Source organism: Merops nubicus, unplaced genomic scaffold (genome assembly GCF_000691845.1).
Source record: "Merops nubicus isolate BGI_N331 unplaced genomic scaffold, ASM69184v1 scaffold13298, whole genome shotgun sequence".
Taxonomy (NCBI): Eukaryota; Metazoa; Chordata; class Aves; order Coraciiformes; family Meropidae; genus Merops; species Merops nubicus.
In genome coordinates this window covers 1-19,173 of record NW_008627810.1, presented here as the reverse complement: position 1 = coordinate 19,173, position 19,173 = coordinate 1, and the positions used below count along the sequence as shown (strand labels likewise).

The following is a 19,173-nucleotide window of genomic DNA, read 5'->3' as shown; positions in this document are numbered from 1 at the left end:
AAATTGCACATTCCCTGGGAAGAAAGAATCCACCTGGAAGGCACAGTGAGCAGAACTGTTTATGGTCCCTTTGACTTTACCTTGTCTTGTCCAACAGCAGGAAATTTCCCTGCTCTACAAAGCTGATCATTGTATATTCCATTCTAAGAAAAACCTGACTGCTGAGATTCAAAACCCTTTTGTGTGATTGGGGATGGGGGAATTATTTAAACTGGGCTCCCTTCAAAGTTCTGGTTGACTTCAAGGTCCATCAGAGCAACAAGAAGTATATCATGATATATGTGAGAGACAGGATAAAATAGAAGACATTAAAAGGAAGAGCAAAACCCACAAGTGATGTGAAAAACAACAGATAAAACTAGACTTTGTGGTGATTGTAGGCCATGACACAGGGGAGGTACACATCTCCCTGCCAGTTGGTCCTGGAGAAAGGCTGGGAAGAAGGATGTGCTCAGAGCTGGTGGGTAGCCTGGAGGGGAAAAGGCTGGCAGGAGTACATGGTGCTCTTTCTGAGGCCAACAAATGTTTTAGTAGATCAACTCTCAACAGCCATCCTAGAGAATCAGTGGGGAAATCTACACTCTGAAAACATCCTCTTTAACTGAAAATGTAGAATTGAATAGACTTCTATAGTTTACTACTTCAAAGAGATGGTGCTGTCTTCAGTCTCATTAAGAGACAGCAGTTCCTTTTTACTCCAAGGCCAAAACACCCGGGGTGATGGTCCTGGTCCTCGGATCACTGCTAAGCAGAAATCTCTGGCTGCTGGTAACAAACCAGTCAGAAACACTCTTGGATTTTTGCTCTATACTTGCCCGTTCTTCCATACCCCTCTCTTTTCTACAATCCCATTTCTACAGTAGGTTCAGACCAGATCTTAGGAAGAAATTCTTCAGCAGGAGGGTGGTGAGACTCTGGACTAGATTGCCCAGAGAGGTTGTGGATACCCCTCCCTGGAGGTGTTCAAGGCCAGGTTGGATGAGGCCTTGAGCAACCTGGTCTAGTTGGGAGGTGTCCCTGTCCATGGCAGACAGGTTGGATTAGGTGATCTCTAGGGTCTCTTCCAACCTCAGCTATTCTATCATTCTATTATTTTTTTTTAATTTAATTTATTTTATTTAGATAAGTAGCAAATAGAAGGGTGTGAGAGGATAATTCCTCCCTAGAGTGTGTCATCTGTCTCAGACCTGCTTTTTCAGGAAGAAATGCTTTTCCTCAACTGGCTTCACAGGGTCAATGAGGTTTTTTATGAAAGTATGGGTGAGGCTTGTTGAATGTCTAGGAAGCTAGTGAAAGCATTTTCCATGGCTTTTACACATCCTGGATCTAGCCTTGTCACTAGTGTTTTAATTGATCAAAGCCCAGATTTTTAAATGCCCTGATATTCTCAGAAAACAATCTTGTTTTAAAACACCCCTTTCAAAAACTGGAAGGGCTAGCAGAGGAATATCCAAGGTTCCCATTAAATTAATGTCATAAACTTTTAATTGATATTAAAGAGACATCATTATGAAAGGGAGAATTACATAAATTAAGATGTAAATTATGACAAGGAGGCTCTTATCATGAGATAATCAAAGATAATCACCCCCGTGGGGTACTGCAAGAAACAAGGCACAGCTGAGAGCCTCTAAATCTCTTAACAAGTACAACAACGGAGTCTTCTGTGGATCCTGCAAAGCAACAACAAAGACATCCACCCTTTGGTGTCCAAAAGTGTGTTTGGGATGCTGCAAGGTTGGACAGGTGAGGCCAGGATTATATCTGAGCTACATACATTCAATAGATCAACTACAGAGGGTTTTTTTTTTCTGTGAGCTTCTAAAGAAAACTCATTTAAAAGCTCTTTTTCTGCCAGTCAGAGAGAAAATTAATTTCATGAACAACAACAGAAAATAGAGCAGGGCAAAAAAGCCCTCAAAATCACAAACAAGCAGCTGTGGCCAGTTGTAACTAAAATTCCATTGTTATCCATGTTATTAATCTGTTAACAACCTGGTAGCACCCAAAGGACTTTGTCCAGCTGCCTAAAGAAATAATGGAAGGAAATCATATTTACTGCATAAATAAAAATGTTACATTTTGACAATGTTTTTCATTCCCAAGTAAATAAGCAACATTCTGTGTTCCAGGTGGACCAATGAGAGAAAAGGAAACCAGAATGTCAACGAGGATATAAGTCAGATCTGCTGTGCCTCCTCATTATTCTCAAACCACTCCACTAATCCCAGTTGTGTATGGTTAAATGGTGTTTATTACAGCAAAAGGTACATAGGAGCCTATGTCAGTGAAGCTTGTTTAAACAAAAATTATGATTTCTCTTAAAAAATTCAGGTTCTTTGAAATTCCAAGGGTTTTCAAGCTTGGAAAAGAAACATGAGTGAGGAAAAAATAGCTCTTGTCGTATTAATATCTTACTAAAATCCTTCAGCTTGTAAATTATGAAGGAATGCAATTTTTTGTTTCATTTTGAATTTTGTTTTGGAAAGAGTAGACATGAATATACATCATAATAGAAAAATCAGAGACTTTGATTTTTTTCTTTTGTTTTGTTTTTAAATCTTGGAAACTAATACTGAAATAAAAAGACATTTGGAAAAAAATCTGAATTTTCCTGCAGAATGCAATCTCATATTCCTCATCAGCTGGTATGAATGGAGCATCTACAAAATTACACAGAATCCAGCTGATCAAATGCTGTTTCTCTGCTGCCAGCAAAAGAAAATCCTTATTTCCAGCAGGCTGGGAGAGTGGTATTGATACTCCAAGTTTTCTGCTTTTCCACCAAATTAATGTCCCTTGGGGGGTGCTGCTTCTAAAGGCATCATCTTTCCAAGGAGTGGAAGACAGGTAGAGGACTAAGCAAACAGATCACAGCCCAAACCTCATTCTGAAACTATATTAACCATGGCTGGAGGTATTTAAAACCATGTAGATGTGGTGCTGAGGGACATGGTTTAGTGGTAGGCCTGGCAGTGCTGGGTTAACACCTGGACTCGATGATCTCAAAGGTCTTTTCCAACCTAAATGATTCTATAATTCTATGATTTATGTCTTTACATACAATCTATTTAAAATCTTTTACCCATGGTGCTATGGGGCAGGGGCTGTTCTTGATTTTCTTCTTTCTTATTTCTCCAAATTCCTGTTTCAAGGGTTGCTGTGTAACTCAAGAGACATTGAAACAATTTGTGCAGTGCTTACCTTTTGCCCAAAGTGTCCAACCAAAACACTGTTGGCTACAGAAGTGTTCCCCAGGCTTTCTAGGATGTCAATGCCAAAGTCTTTGCAAGCATAAATGCAGAAATGTTGGAGTTCAAGGTTGCTGCTTTTAAAAATCTATATAAAAGGATAATAAAGGAATAATAATAAGGTTTTTTTTAAAAATATTTGGTTTGTAACTCAGCTTTCCTTACAATACCATACAAATGGGAAGTGCAAAAACACATAATAACATTGAATCTATATTTAGTACTTGAAAATCTCCCCTTAGTGGCTTGTTTCTGCTTCAAATTAATAATATAAAAATCTTTGCATTCTGTTCACTTATTTTCATGTTAAAAGAAAAAAAAAAAAAGAACAGTATGAAAGAAAATCAGAATAGAGAATCAGTTTGGGTGCCTTCCACCCAAACCCTTCTATGATTCTGTGGGTCTAAGTTGCCATGATTACAGTGGCAGAGAGATGCTAGAGGATTACAGAGGCCACCAGCTGTTGATGAAAGTAGCACTGATGCAGGAAGAAGAGCTCACACAAGTTGTGTTTCTGGCTTTATCATCAAAACAGGAGCCTCCAGCTGAAGGACGTGTACATGGAGGTACAAGAGCTTTACCATAAATGAGGTCTAATTGCAGCCTTAAAAGAAGAAGTCAGTGTACAGGTGGGTCCTGAGCATCACAGGGGACAATGGGGACACATGTACCTGTGCTCCACCCTGGCTGCTCCAAGCTGTGAAGTTGTTGAACTGAACAGGTCCACTTGGGCTGTCTGGCAAATACTCTGGGTACACCAGCAACCCATACCTGTTGAGGGAAGAAAACAAAGGAGACTGGTTCCATGCATGTATTCAAGACCATTTCTTCCTATTGATCATTCTGGTATCTACAGTTTTAAATCTGCAACAGTTCTCTGTGTGAGACTTTATCATTTAACTCAAAATAAATACCTGGTGGATGGCAATATTTATTTTAGGCATGTAATGCTGGAGAGCATACTTCACATTTATTTCTGAATATTCAGTTGACTCCATCCAATGACTTATAGCACAGTGTCATCTTTTACTATCATTTCTGGATTAGAGAAGTACAGGCAGAAGCCATTCCTGGATGCTACAGGAACAACAGGTATGTAATGTCTGATGTACACACAGCACCTTTTATCTGCCTGGAGTGCAAAGTCTCTTCAATTTACTTAATCAGAGGCCAAATTCTAACAGTAGAGTGTTCATGCTGCTATGACATGAGGCATCTGGAAGTAAGAAGACTCCAGATGGAGTAAGTCAGTGTCATGTCTCTAGTGGTGGCCTGCAGGAGATGTTGAAGAAGGAATGTAAGAAAGAAATCACGTCTCTGCTCTCCTGCCTGCCACCCTCTTCCATTCAAAATGTCTGGTATGATTACAAATGAGTTTTCAGTTCAAGACATGAGCAAATGTTGTGTGCTGCTGTTAAAAGGTTGAAGAGGAAACGTGTTTAATGTGGCACCTTGAACTGTATCAGGTTCATTTAAACAAGGGGGGAAAAGTGGAGGAGCTTCTTAACAGCACAGGGAAATGCAAGTTAACAAATTGGGCTTATGAATGAAGAAGAAAAGACCATATTGAAAGTGTGAAGGAAACCATTCATGATCAGGTCCTGGAAAACAGCCCCAGCACATGGCTGTCCAGCATTCATTCTGCTCTGCTGTGGAGAGGAAGCCCTAAAAAACCAAAACAATATTGAAAGGATGGGCAAAGCCTTTTTTTTTTTTGTTCACCATTGCAATTCTAGTTAGCACAACCATGCATGGAAGGAAAATCTCTATAACCAAAAATTCCAAGAGTACCTTGTGCAGGAATGAGCTACGTTGTCACTGAAGGATAGGAGAGGCATTTTAGATGGTCCCTCAGGGGAGAGATGAAAGAAATAGCCATACCCAGCAGCACACACTGTGTTACCCTGCAGAGAAGCATATGTGACTGTGAAAAAAAAGATTGCCAGAGATTTCTGGAAATTAAAATAAACTTTAGAAAAACCCAAACTAAAATTCCAGCTGAGGTCCATTCAAATTCTGTTAAGTTTTGCTGGTAGAAGCTCTTACCTTGTTTCTGTGTCCTCAATTTCATCCTGTTTTCACTCTGTACTTGGGCCAGTCTTAGAAATTCCCTGTTCTTAAGCCAGGCAACAAGGACTGGCCAAGCAATAGAAATAAATGACAGGAAAATTGTATTGTCATAAAAACTGGGTAAGAAAAAAGTGTGCAGAAAAATTCTTACTCCTATAAAACCCTTTCTAAGTAGGGCTTCTGAGTCATGAAAGGAAAATAAAGCACAACCCACTCAGTTTATTAATTAACTTCTCAATCTGTTCCTCTCTTTGTCTCCCAAAGCAAATACTGGAAGAGGGAACATTGCCATTGAAAAAGTGAGATCCCTAAAAGCCAAGAACAACATCTTCAAGATACATCCATGGCTGAACAACTAAACTGACTCAGACCTGTGGCAAATTACTTGCTTTGGATTAATTTTAAGAGGGGAGGTGAATAACCATGGGAAGACATGCTGTAAGTTGTCACTTCATGTCTCTTAATGAAGAAACGAGAGAGCTGCATTCTTTATATTATTCAAAGAGGTGAAAAATAAGTGAAAATAAGGTCTGCCCGACTTAATTTTAAGAGGGGAGGTGAATAACCATGGGAAGACATGCTGTAAATTATTGTCACTTCATGTCTCTTAATGAAGAAACGAGAGAGCTGCATTCTTTATATTATTCAAAGAGGTGAAAAATAAGTGAAAATAAGGTCTGCCCGACCTTAAATTGAGAGTTTGGTACCTACAGAGTCTGTAGCAAGTGGGTGATGTGGGTTTGATACAGTGAGTTAAGAGCTTTCCCACCAAGGAGGAAAAAACTGCTCTCACCTGTTTCATTTGGACAGCAAAGCCAAAGCTGGATGGTTTTGGATGGTGTCCATATAGCAAAGTTTTCATGTGCACATCTAGACATGATCCCTCTTACCTACCTTAGACATGTAAAACCTTAACACTGAAGTCCAGGATGGTAAACCTAGGTTCCATTTCCAGGAGAAAATAAGGCATAGGTATGTCTTGGGCTCAGAGCCTCGTCAAGCCTGAGACATTCAAGGTCAGGCTGGATGAGGCTCTGAGCAGCTTGATCTAATTGGAGATGTCCCTGCTTATGGCAGGGGGGTTGGACTAGATGACCTTTGGTGGTCCTTTCCAACCCAAACATTCTATGATTCTATGTCCAGAGGGCAGTTCTTCTGGTCTGGTCTTGGGTAAGATTAATTGCTCTCTGGAGGTATCCAGTTCTCTAAGGGGACTCTTAGATGAGGTTTCCTGAAGCTATAAGAAGAGCTTGTCCTCCAAGACTGGACATGACACCCACCACTACCACTCACAGGTCACTGGACAAGGTTAAAACACTAATGACTTTTTGCTCCCTGGTGGTCCAAATCAAAGCTGAGCCTGGTGACCCGGAGGTGAAAGCCACCTCCACCAATCACTTTCTTCTGACCCATCCAAGGGTGTTCCCTGCAGTCCTGATCTCTGACATCTGTCAAGCAACAAACTATCATACCCCAAAGCACTGTTTTCTCTATCCCCTGGTAAAACTGCTGCTTCTACCAAACGTGCAGCCACAGACCCTTTCCCTTTAACAAAATACTTCTGCACTCCAGTCACATTATTTCCAGGATCTTTTACTTGCAACCCCAATCGTGCGTTCTACAGATGATTCATAAGGAAGAAAAAAAAAAACCCTGCATATTTATTCAGCCAGCCAGTGGCTGGAGGGCAGGGGTTTTAGGCAAGGAGGGAATTTTGTGTGGAAATCAATTCTTTGTGGAAGTCAGTATATTACGAATGTCCGTGCAACCAAAATTCCAGAGAGAAATTACCTCCCTGAGCATGTCAGATACCTGGAGGTATGCATCACGAGTCAGTAAAATAAAGTGCCTGACGTTTTAAGTGTCTCTTTAACTGCACAACGCTGCTAATGTAAATATTTCATGAATTTCTTTTAGATCGCCAGGATTCAAACCGTTGACCTTAAAGATGACATTAAAACTCTGGAGAGCGTGCCCAGCACCACTCTCCCAGCTTCAGAACCTGGCAGGATGGGAGTGGTACCCTCAACAGCGTGCTCACCTTGCAGGATGTTTTAGAAAAGATGTTGGGAGGAATGAAATGGTGAGAAACAATTGATGGCAAACAGATGGAGCCTGACCTCTGTGGTACTGGGGAGAATGTCTGGGTGGGGTGATACTGGGAAGAAAACTCATTTATCAACAGCATGACCATCAGTCACTCCTCTGACACAGAAACATGGGCTGATCTCCACCCCACTGAAGATGTTTCCCTGTCCTCAACACCATGGCAAGAAAGCAAAGGGAAGATGCTCAATGAATTTCTTAAACTCAGTTTGTATGTTGTTATGCATGAGCACTGAACTGAATGTTCATGAATACAAAAATTACTACAAAAAGTCCAAGACTCACTGTGCCTTAAAGAACTAAGAGAAAAAGATAAAACACTACTTTTTATTTTTCTTTCCTACACACAAAACTAAAATCAAGGACATAGGGCACGTGCTTCTGTGGCTAAAGAGCCAATATCAAAGAGGGACATCTTCAGCTCCTCATGCTGACAGCATTTAAAAGGCAAGAAAGCAGCCTGCTAATGAAATTGTCTTATGACACTAAAAAGTGACAATCAGGGCTTCCGTATTTTATTTAAAAAAAAAAGAAAACCACCCAATTTACCTTGCACTAATCATTTTACCCTTCTAATGTATGAGTGTAAAATTTTATCTTACAACCTGATTCACAAATGCATTTAAGAGCTTAAGTCAAATGGAAACCAGTGGAAACTGGGTCTTCAAGTGCCTTTGTAGTCTCAGGTTTGAGTGACTGCTCTGTCCCAATTTCAACACCGTTTAGGAGACCACTGATTTTCAGGGAAATTTAAGCTCTTCAGTCATCGATGCAAATTCAGGCTCCCAAGTATATTGAGTAGTTATGAAAATATTACTGCAGGACTTCTAGTGGAAAGTTTAACCCATCATGGACAGAAGATGTAACACAGTATGGAACTAGAGCTCTCTGCCTATCTTATCCACAAACCTTGCCTTAAAGATTGCAGCCTGCAGGTTTATAACCAGTGATTCAAAGATGGCAATTTGGAAACAAAACAAAGAGAAAAAAACCAAACCAAACCAAAAAAAAAAAAAAAAACAACCACCCAACATTAAAATCTAGAGGAGGAAATTTCTGTTCCATGTCATGGTCTGGAAACCAGGAGGCAGTGGGAAGATGAGTCTTTCTCATCACCTTCCTCAAAACTCCCTATGAAAGCATTATTAATATTAAGATTATAACTCCCTAAAAATCAATATCCCATCCTTGAGCCATTTGATCCAATAAAAAGTGCTGAACCTCTGTAACATCATGATGTTGGTGCTGGACCAGCATCCCTTGCATTTAGTGGTTATTATTGTACTAAGAAAAAGTCCACCAGAGATGGGTGTTTTGCTTGGAAGAAGTGACATTTCCTCCTAATAACTGTGTCCTTTCATGTCTTCTGCTGAGCACAGCTTAGTGCTCAGAGCAGTGAGTGCAGCTAGTAACAATTTTAAGCTAGGCAACTTCTTCACATTTTCCTTTTGCTGTCTGAATGCCTCCAATAACCCTCTCTGAGAAAATGCCAACAAGGAGGTTTATCAGCAACCCTTCAAGGGCCATCTGCTGTTGTGCCTTGAGTAGCACATCTCTGGAGAGCAGCCTTAACCCTGATGTTTGGGGACACAGCCACAGAGGCAGCTTTGGGCGTATCTGTGAAGACCTGTGAACCAAGAGAGCTCAACAAATGTGCTGGAACCCAACCACAATCAGTTCACACAGACCCACAGAGATAATTGCAACAAACCCTTTCCAAAGCTGAGCCACTGGCGATGGAGCAGATAGCTCCAGGGTAAGTCAGTGCATGAGAGTACAAAACTCTGTGCTTAGTGGAGCTGAAATTCATGTGATTCTGCCTACTTGTTGTATTTTTTAACCATATTTGAAGGTCTTAAAAATTATACATATGCCCTTGAGGGAACTGCTGAAAAGTCCTCTCCTTCTTCCTAAGTGCCATTGCCTTCGTACTATCAGCAGAAGTGTTTGTCTCTTTGTCACCTTCAAATTCAGGTGCAGTTCTTTCCTCTGGGAAAAGCCAGAAGCCCAAGGGGAGATTAGATCTTTACATAGAGTTAATACCTGGTTTGGTTTCTGTAAGTTAGCAATAGACCAGGTTAGGATCTCGTTTTATTTTAATTTTTTTAATGAAAATGTGCATTTGTCACAACTGAGACTGAGGTAAAATAGGTCAGTTTCAATGATATTCCAGACTTAAAACTGTTAGGAAGGAAAAAATTGTTTCAAATTACTAAAAATACATTTTTCCCTTGAAACACTTAAAAGTGACTATTTATTCTGAAATGCAAGTGGCTTGAACAAGACAAAAAAAAGTCCAAACTAAAAGAAAACATCAGAGAATTAGTGAATAAAAAGATTTTTACTGAGCTCAGCCTTTTGATGTGAGGGTTGTTAGACTGTTAGATTTGTAGGAGTTTGATGTTTTATCACTATTTAGAAAAGAGAAGCTTCGTTTCTTTTAAAATCAATGTCATTTTCATAGGACAAGGTGTACATTCTTCTTCACTCTGGAAGGCAAATCTTGGACTGGACCTAAGTTCTCATTTTAAATCCAGACAGAGATAAATTTACTATTGCTGAGTTTTTGTTTGTCATCAGTCCATCAGAATTGATAGGATTTTTTTTATAACATCAGAAATAGGAAAGAATTCTAGAGAAGCTGAGCCTAAACATCTTGTTATTATTTGTAAATCCATAAATAATAGAAAATAAAATAACTTGTTTAAGTTTCCCAGGATGAAGCATCACACTGAAATATTTCGTTTCGCTCAAGTAGAGTAAAATTTTCAGTAATAAATTTGCCCATGAGTATAATTTATTTTTCAATATGCACTTGATTTAATATCCCATCACAAGCAGTTTCTGACAGTTCAGCCAAGAAGCAAGTGTTCCATATATGATCTCCCAGATAAACGAAGCTCCATAACTGTTATCTTTGATTAGAAAGGAAAAGTTCAGTTTTATACCTCAGCTTCTTACCTTGATGTGGTTGACAGGAGCCTTGACGTAGATCCCTGCTGGTGACAGGGTCTCAATATTGGATAAACCATCTGATCCAGAAAGGCCAATCACTATGTTGTTACTGACTCTGTTTCCTTCCTCGAGTCCTTCTTCTTCAAAAACCAAACCAAAAAAGAAAAAAGAAGAAAAATAATCAGAAATGTAAATAAAACTGGGAAACCTGTTATACAAGCCACAGAACTCGTTGAGTTTTGCCCTGCCTGTTTTGTGTCTTGCTGTCATGGCCCACCTGGGCATCAGCTTTCTCTTCTAACTGCCCCTGGGTAAATCACTGTTTGAAAAACACTTAGAAACCTGTCTACCACTTGGCAGAAGATGGCTATGAGATGGTCAAAGACAACCATGGCTGCTCAATGCAGTGGTGCACAGAAGGCTGTTTGCTTTAGAAATGTTAGGAGGCTACCAGCAAGGTCTGACCAACACTGTCAATATGATAAAAACCAGTTCCTGCCACAAGAAGTTTACACTCTAATGAGATAAAAACAATCAGGGAAAGGAATACTACAATAAATAGTCTACAAAGAGGCAACAGAGACCACAATTCTTCAATTTAACATACACATGGCCCTGCATCATGTCTTATATATAACACCAGCCATGGAGAAAATGAATAAAGAGAATATTATAAAACATGTTTACACTTGGAAAAAAGAGAAATTCAGAGCGTGGAAGCAACACCTATGCACACACACAGGCATGCTGCTGGCAATACTAGAATTCAAAGTTGTCTCTATCTCCTGTGTCTCCATCCAGTGCCCTACTTACATGTTAAGAAAATTCCTAAATAGGCCTAAAAGCACCTGGCACAACTCTGCACAAAAGTGGGGGGTTTCTCCCTGTAAACAATGAAGTCTGAGAAGGAAAAAGAAAAATCAATCATAAAATTGATCACACAACTCAGTCATGGGGTGCTCCAGATCTAGCACCAGTATTGAAGTAGGAAGAAACAAAAAAAAACAGAAAAGAACTATCCTTTTAAACTACACCATAAAGAAATATGTGACCCAATGGCAAAAAATGGGCAGTTGCATATAGGTCAAGCCTGAATATGGACTCATCATATCTCTCTCCCCTGCTCCACTGTTTTGGAAGCATAATACAAAGTGGATCATCTCTGTTTGGCCCATATCAGAAGCAAATTAAATCTATTTGATTTTGTTTATCAAACATAAAAGATTATTTTCAACTACACCTGCTCAAGTTCTATTCCAAATGCAGATCCTTTCCCCAGTTGTTGCTACTCCAAATGTAAGCCACTTGCCAAGAAAACTTGTGAACTTTGGTAATTATTTTGAGCCTTCCCCTCAATCTTTTGAGCCTTTCTCCATTTTTGGAACATGATCCATTTAGGAAATATGGCCTTTCTAGGCTGTATTTACAACAGACAATAACATCACCAGTCCATGAACAGGATCCTAAAGCAGTCCTTTTGGCAGCCATATAGGTTTTTGAGGTGGCATAAAAGGTCTTGGGGTGTCAATTAATGTTAAGACCAGAGCGAATTTTTACAACTGTCTTGCAAATCCCCTGAAAATAAGGGGTTTAGATGAAATCACTGAGGGAGTCCAATTCTGGAGCTGCAAACAGCCAGCTACAATAAATATTCTTTTATAGGCAACAAAATTATAAATAAATTTATCCCTCAGACCCTCTGGAGCTGCTGACAGTGAAGTCATTAGAGGCATCTTGGGGATAAAGGTGTATTCTGAGACTTCAGTGGAAATGTTCAGCTCAGCTCAGCCCAGCCCAGCATCCTTTAACTCAGACATGTGTCCTAGCACAAGTGAGCCAAGGCATCTTGGCAGGTTGGAGATCTTGTTCTGCTTCCCCACGTCCACGAGGACTCTGTGCATCACCTTGGGAGAGTCGTTGCATCTCTCTGAGCCAGTTCTCTTCAAGATGTGTCCAATCTCTCTCCTTTTAGAGTCTCCTCTGTTTGAATCATAATCCATCACTTCTCATTATGTTCCTATACAGGACCCAGCACAGGGACTCGCCCTGTGTGTGGAACTGCAGGATCAGGACTGAATGCTTCTCCCCCCACACCCTGTTTATCTCAAAACTGGTCATGTTCATCCCATCTCTGATGGAAAATGAAAATCAAGCTATATCTTTAGGTATTCAGGCAACATGAGATCCCAGCAGAAGATGCTGCCAGTCAGTCTCCTGATGGTTAGTTAGGAGAAATATTTTGTTGTTTAACATTTTTGTTGCTCCAAGCTCCAATTTATTTAAGTGTTAAATCCTTGGCTTAACTTTTAACATATGCTTTCACTCCATTATCTTGTCAAATGACTGAAGTTAAAGGTAAGTATGTTCTTATATGCCTTGCTGAACTGGGGTCTTAAATATTGCATAATCATGCTCTTCCAAAGACAGATAAATCAATCCCCTAAAACACTCCCCTTCCACTTGTACACTGAAAAAAAAAGCCAAAAGATCCATGTCAAGTGGACACTGACCTGAAGAAACAAGTGTATGGTCAAATAGAAGCAGCTGCTAGGAGATACATGTGGAATCGTAGGAGTTTTATTCCAGATTTACTGATACAAAAAGATGCAGAGGATGTGATTAAAGTTCTCAGGATGCAGTTAAGGATCTGCCATCCTTTCCTCTAAAGGCATTTTCATGTAAATGATAATCAGCACATGTTGGATGTTTATTTTCCTGCTTTGCTTACCCAGGAGAAGCCCATGGCCTGCAATGTTGTAGAAAACGTTACTGTCCACGCTAAGGTTTGAGACCCCAGTCAGCCGGAGTCCTTGGCCAAAGGAGTCCACAACACAACAGCCACGTATGTAAGAGTCTGGAAAGAAATGAGCAGAGACCACCTTGTAACTTGAAGGTTGGGGGAGTTTTATACAAGCTCCTCATCTTGTGATGTTGTGCAGTTGATGCTTTTGGCTCCCATGAGACTGCTTGGTTGCATCTACCTGCTCTTACTCACCTGGCAGGGCACTGCTGAGAATCACAGAATCATTGAATGGATGAGGTTGGAAGGGACCCTAGAGATATTTAAACTAACCTCCTTGCCATGGACAAAGATGCCTCTCAACTAGACCAGGTTGCTCAAAGCCTCATCCAACCTGGCCTTAAACACAACCAGGGAGGGGCATCCACAACCTCTCTGGGCAATCTGTTCCAGAGTCTCACCACCCTCATAATGAAGAACTTCTTCCTAAGATCTGGTCTAAACCTCCTCTCCTTCAGTTCAAAACTATTTCCCCTTGTCCAGTCGCTGGACAGGCACAGTAGAGAAGAGGGGTCCCAAGTGCTGAAATGGGTTAGTGGAGATGGTCTGCAACAGTGAGGAAGGAGGAGGAGATCCAGTAAGATCCCAAAAGTGAAGTATGTTATGAGCTCAGGCAACTGGATGTTTGAAGAGGGATTGAAAGGGAGGAGGCACATTTCAGAAAGGCAGTGAGGACAGGGTAGATGTCTTGCACATCTTGCTTAGCCAGGCACAGTGACTGTACTCTAGCATCATGGCTAGAGCTGCCTCCTGCCACCAAGAAGCCTAAGGATGAAGATGGCCTAGGGAACACATAGGTGTGATTTAGCTGGAGGGAAAAGTCCCATCCAGTACCCTTAAAACATTATTCTGGCCCACTTAACTCACTGCCTTCACCACCAGTCTTCAGAGCTCTCCTTCCCACTTCCACAGAGACAAATTTTGCACTTACCAGTGACAATGTCAAAAGAACTTAATATGTTCTTTAAGTAATAGAATTAAATTTTGGTCCATCCTGCCAGACAACCCTGAGCCACCTCTGGGCTCCCTCACAGTATATTAGTGCTACAAGCAGCAGACTTCTGAGGACATCTGCCCTAGCTTTGGTCAGAAAAAGGTAGACATTAGAGATTCCAGCCCACCTCCAGAGCAAACCTCTCACCTGCCATCCGTGTGTTGCCAGCAACAGTCAGGGCACTGAGGGGCTGCCGAAACGTTTGACCCACGTGGCGGAACTGGACTCCCTCCAACTGGACCCGGCTCTCCTCTCCCTGGAAGGTCTCCACAACCACGATGACCCCCAGGTCCCGAGATCCCAGCTGCCTCTCACTTCGTTTGTACAGACACCTGGAGCCACCTAGAACACAAGCCAGCAGGAGCTGTGGATGTTGTTTCTCCATGGTGACCATGGGATGTGCAGAGTGCCTCAAGCAACATCATAAGACCCACCACATGGACTCAGTGGGACTCCATCTCCAGCAGGGATCTTAAATATGGGCCCAAAGACACACACCCATGGGCAAACGTATTTGATACTCCCTCTAAATACTCTCATGGCTCATTCCATAAGAGTCTGGACATTTTTAAAGGAACTTATATTAAAACCAGCAGGAAGCTCTGGTAGTTTTATGCCTTGGAAAGTTCCTTGTGTTCGATTTTAAATAGTCCTACGCATGGGGAAGATGGATTTGACATTGATTGAACTTGGGTGAAGCTCTTGAAAAGGAGATTGGGCACGGATGTACCGAACTAAACCGAAATGAGAACATTTTGAAATGTCTTTAAAGCTCCTGCTCTCCCCACCGTCCCTGCAGGTGGGTGGGGAAATGTTACTGCCCACGGTCTGAAGACAAGGGAAGTAAATCTTACGTCTGAGGAAGGAATCAACATTCCTGAAAGGCATCTTTCCATGGGTCTATGCTTAGGATATTTTGGTACAAGGGATTCAGGCTATGAACGTACAACCTGGGCTCGTTCAGTGGAGGTGCAGAGGGGATTTCAAATGCCAGCACTGCCTGCTTATGCTCAGTCATGCTCGTTTTTCATTTAAAGAAGGTAAATTAACTACAAAACCCACTGCCCACTCATCTTCTGGTGACTCCTCTGAGAAATCCTCCTATCCTTTAACTCAAATAAAAACCTCAAATGGTTAGCACATTTCAGAGACTATATTTATGAGTTCCACAGAAAATGGACCATAAATCTATGAGTAATATAAGCAGTTGGCTGCTGGATATCAAATGAAGTCTTATGTCACAGTCTGAAAGCCCAAGGCATTTTATTTTTAAAGGAAGCCTTACAACTGGGTTGCCAGATAACCTAACTCTCCTCAAATTATAATCACTGTGTCTGATTCTGCTTCCTTAGTGACTGGTGCAAATCAAGAAGCCACCTGCCAGACTTCATAGTGTTTCATACAGGTAAAACCAAAGGAGATCTGAGATACCTAGCATTGTTTCACCATTGTTACTATATTCTACAAGAAATCACCTCTTTTTTTTCTTGATATCCCTCAACACTAAACCACATCTCAATATCTCACACTAAAGAGTGCAAACAGCACTGAGCTGTTTTGTTTTCCCTTCTTTTTAAAGTGACTAAACAGTAAACACAATTAAAAATTTAATATACTATGTACACTGAAATGTGTTTTCAGAAGACACTTTCTTTTCTACACCCTTAGGCTCAGGGAAAACCAAAGGGTCTTTCCCAAGACGGCTTGAAACAACAGTGTGAAAATAATACATTGGAGATATTACAATGAAAAGCAGTTCAACTCCCAAGACTTCACACTTCAATGTCAAACAGTGTTTGGAAAGATAAACTCCCTTTCCTGGCACTGGTATGTTAAAGTGATCCTATTAAAAAAGGTTTCTAATACACAGTGATACCACAGATTGAGTTTAATGGAGCAATTTTCCTCCTCAGTGCGTTTGGGTGAGAAAAGATCTCCTCACCTCCTGCAACAGCTGCTCTTGCACAGTGTTTGAGGTGTGACATCCTCTCCATAGTGACATTTCCTTGAACAACAACCCTTCTGCTCATCAGTGCCACCACGGCACTCGAGGAAAGGCTTTGGCCATTCACCCATCCCTCTCCAATGCTGTGGCTGTGCCTAGGGAAAGGCATAAAAAAAGGCAAGAATGATGTTTAGCTTAATCTTAGGACTCCAACCACCCAAATTCAGAGCTGGGTTCAGTCCTCTTCTCACCACAGACGCATATCCAATGTGTCTGCGTATATGACCCAGATCTAATTTTCCTTGGCTGATGTTTGTTTTCATCTTTTTGTCTCTCAAGCTCACAAATTTTCCTTAGACCATGTATTTTTACACCAAAATACATTAGTCTTTAAATTTCCTTCATCTTCCCAAAACATATTTTGGTGAAAAACATCAGTGCTTTCTTCCTCCAACCCCCAATATTTCTGAAGATGATACCAGTAGTCTTCTTGGGCACTGGAGTTGGGTTTCCACTCAAACAGCTAACACATTTCAACAGCAGGGCTCCAGTGATGATGACAAGGAACAGTTTTTCCAAGTTCTCCACTCACAGAGGGCAAAAAGAGCACAAGGCTCACTGAAAACACAGGAGCAGCATTTCCAAACTGAAGGAATGCACTTTGAGTGTGTTGTGAATCACCTTAAGTAAATCAGACAAGAAGGCAGGACTTTTTTTTCTTTTTTTTTTACAGAAGTCAGACAATTTTTGTGAAAAAGAAACTTGTGTTTTCTCAAGAAATTAATTATGCAGGAAAATTCTTTGTCAACTCTATGCTGAGACCACTGGACTGGACTGGTCAATAAGGTTTTCTGCTTCAGAGGTTTAGAGAGTTCCTGGTTATGATACAGAAATTAAACATAATCAGAAATATTCAAGACTGAACATCCATCAGCCTTAGGGGTTGCCAGGAACTATCTCTGACCCCTTTTTTTAAAGGGGTTTGTATATATTATGTCCCACAGGAAACTAAAAATTCTCACACTGACCAAATTTTCCCCTGGTTTAGCTCTCTGCTCTAGCAATCCCCTTGGCCCTTGAAAGGATACCTGAGTGGTGATCTGAGGTACAGCTTGGTGTTGTTCACAGACTCAATAACAGCCATTTCTTCTTGCTGCTGTGAATCTCCAAGACCTGTCCGTCCCACCATAATTTCATCACCAGGTTGCCAGTCAACAGCTTTCTGAAGCACCAATTGTGTATCATTAGCACAAGCTGATGATTTCAAGTGTGTGAAAGGTACTTTGGACATCCAGCCTGAAAAAATAAAAGCTATTTTTTAAAAAAGGCAAGTCAAGCAACTTAAAAATCAAGGAGCAGTACACAGAAAACATTGCCTCACTTGGATCATCTCATAGTCATTCATCTGGGTTGTAGGAGAGATGGAATATATGCTACAAAAGAGGATTTGTGCACATCTGCTTGGATCAGGAATGGAGTCCTTTCCAAACAACACCTTAATTTCATATGTTTTGTCTTTACAGACCCAAGAAAGCTGAAAAAAGATGTCAGAAAGAAATTTAGTCAACAGGCAGTGGGAGCTGAGGTTCAGTCTCATTCCTTCAACTGACTTCCCTACGTAGGAAACTCTTCTTAAGCACCCTCCATAACAACCAAGAAAGCTGAAAAAAGATGTCAGAAAGAAATTTAGTCAACAGGCAGTGGGAGCTGAGGTTCAGCCTCATTCCTCCAAACTGACTTCCCTATGTAGGAAACACTTTCTTCTTAAGCACACCCCATAACAAGCAGAGAAAAACACTTTCTGCAGGGACCATCATCCTTCTCTGAGTGCAAAAAAAAAGCACTTTGAATTATCAGATTCCCAGTCAAATGTCCAAAACAACATGCAGTGAATCCAGACCCACAAGTATCTTCCATTCACCAAAACACACACTTCTATTAGTAGCAGTTGTGATGCGTAGAAAGACCAATATCACTGGTTTCAAAAGCTCCTAAGAGAGACCACAGCTTGCTCAGCTAGCAGAAGGAGGTTGTCTTGAACCTGTCTCCAAGGGAAGATCCGAAATGAGGGATCTCATTTTTTGAAATCTTGGGTTAAGTGGCTTAAACATTTAATAGGAAAAGAATTTGCTTCAGTCTTTTTCATCCAAAACCAGGAAAAAAAAACTTCACATGATGTTTTAAATGTAACTTTGGTGATTTTTTTTTCCCCCAAAGCACTCAAATCTCAGAAAATACTGTGCAAACGTATTCTTGGTGAGGTCTTAGTCTGGCTAGACCTGAAAACTTTTTCACCTTTAAGGTTCAGTTGATGTGAAGGTCATGTGGCAACCCAAGGGATGGGTTACAGATTTGGCAAGCAGTGTGAATACATGGGCCAACACAACTGAAAAATGAAGAAGAAATCCCTGCATCAGCAGCTTTAGGCCAACACTGTAAGGCAAAAAACAACATTGCAACTGTAGATTCCCAAATTTCCTCCTCTTCAGTGGACAAACTACCAAGTCTGTGTGCAACAAGCTCCAGCAATGAAACATCTTCCCATCTCACCCTCCCTTCTTCACTCCATGAGGTTTGCTTTAACTCTAGACATTTCTTTTTCCCTCCAGGCTTTGGAACACATTGGTCCAGAGTGATCCAACAAACTGAACATCATCAGGGGGAAGGATGTGTCCCACACACCCACCTTTAGTATATTTTTTCCTTCCCACCTTTGCAATAGATCATAATTTACCTTTAGCCCACAGCAAGTTACTGTCCTCCCTGGCTGTGCTATTGAAAAGTAATAACACCAGAAATCACTGAGGGTCAAGGCTGCATCAAATAAATCATCTTCAAATTATTTTAAGCAAGCTTCTCTCTCTCCGTTTCCTGTTTCCCTTTCTGTTGCTCATACTCTAGTGTCCCAACTCTTTTTTTAATGAAGATGGAAATAAGGAGTAGTGTCTCCAAGTCAATGAATTCACAGCAGAACAACAGAACGAAGAATCAGGTCTTTATATTCTGCCCTCTTGAAGTATCTTTGAACACCTGCTCTGTGTGTCAGTGGGAC

General features: G+C 40.9%; 1 protein-coding gene across 1 annotated transcript; it reads right to left on the bottom strand.

Moving 5' to 3' along the window:
* Window positions 1-3,204: 3,204 nt before the first annotated feature.
* Window positions 3,205-14,561, bottom strand: LOC103778850 (fibrocystin-like; the record flags this gene model as incomplete). The annotated part of the gene is made up of 7 exons (XM_008946465.1): window positions 14,324-14,561; window positions 13,111-13,236; window positions 10,872-10,877; window positions 10,389-10,516; window positions 5,043-5,155; window positions 3,923-4,022; window positions 3,205-3,339 (listed from the first exon to the last, which is right to left on the bottom strand). Coding segments are annotated over exons 1-7 (846 nt in total), but the record flags the coding sequence as incomplete, so codon positions are not given.
* Between the last annotated feature and the right edge of the window lie 4,612 nt (window positions 14,562-19,173).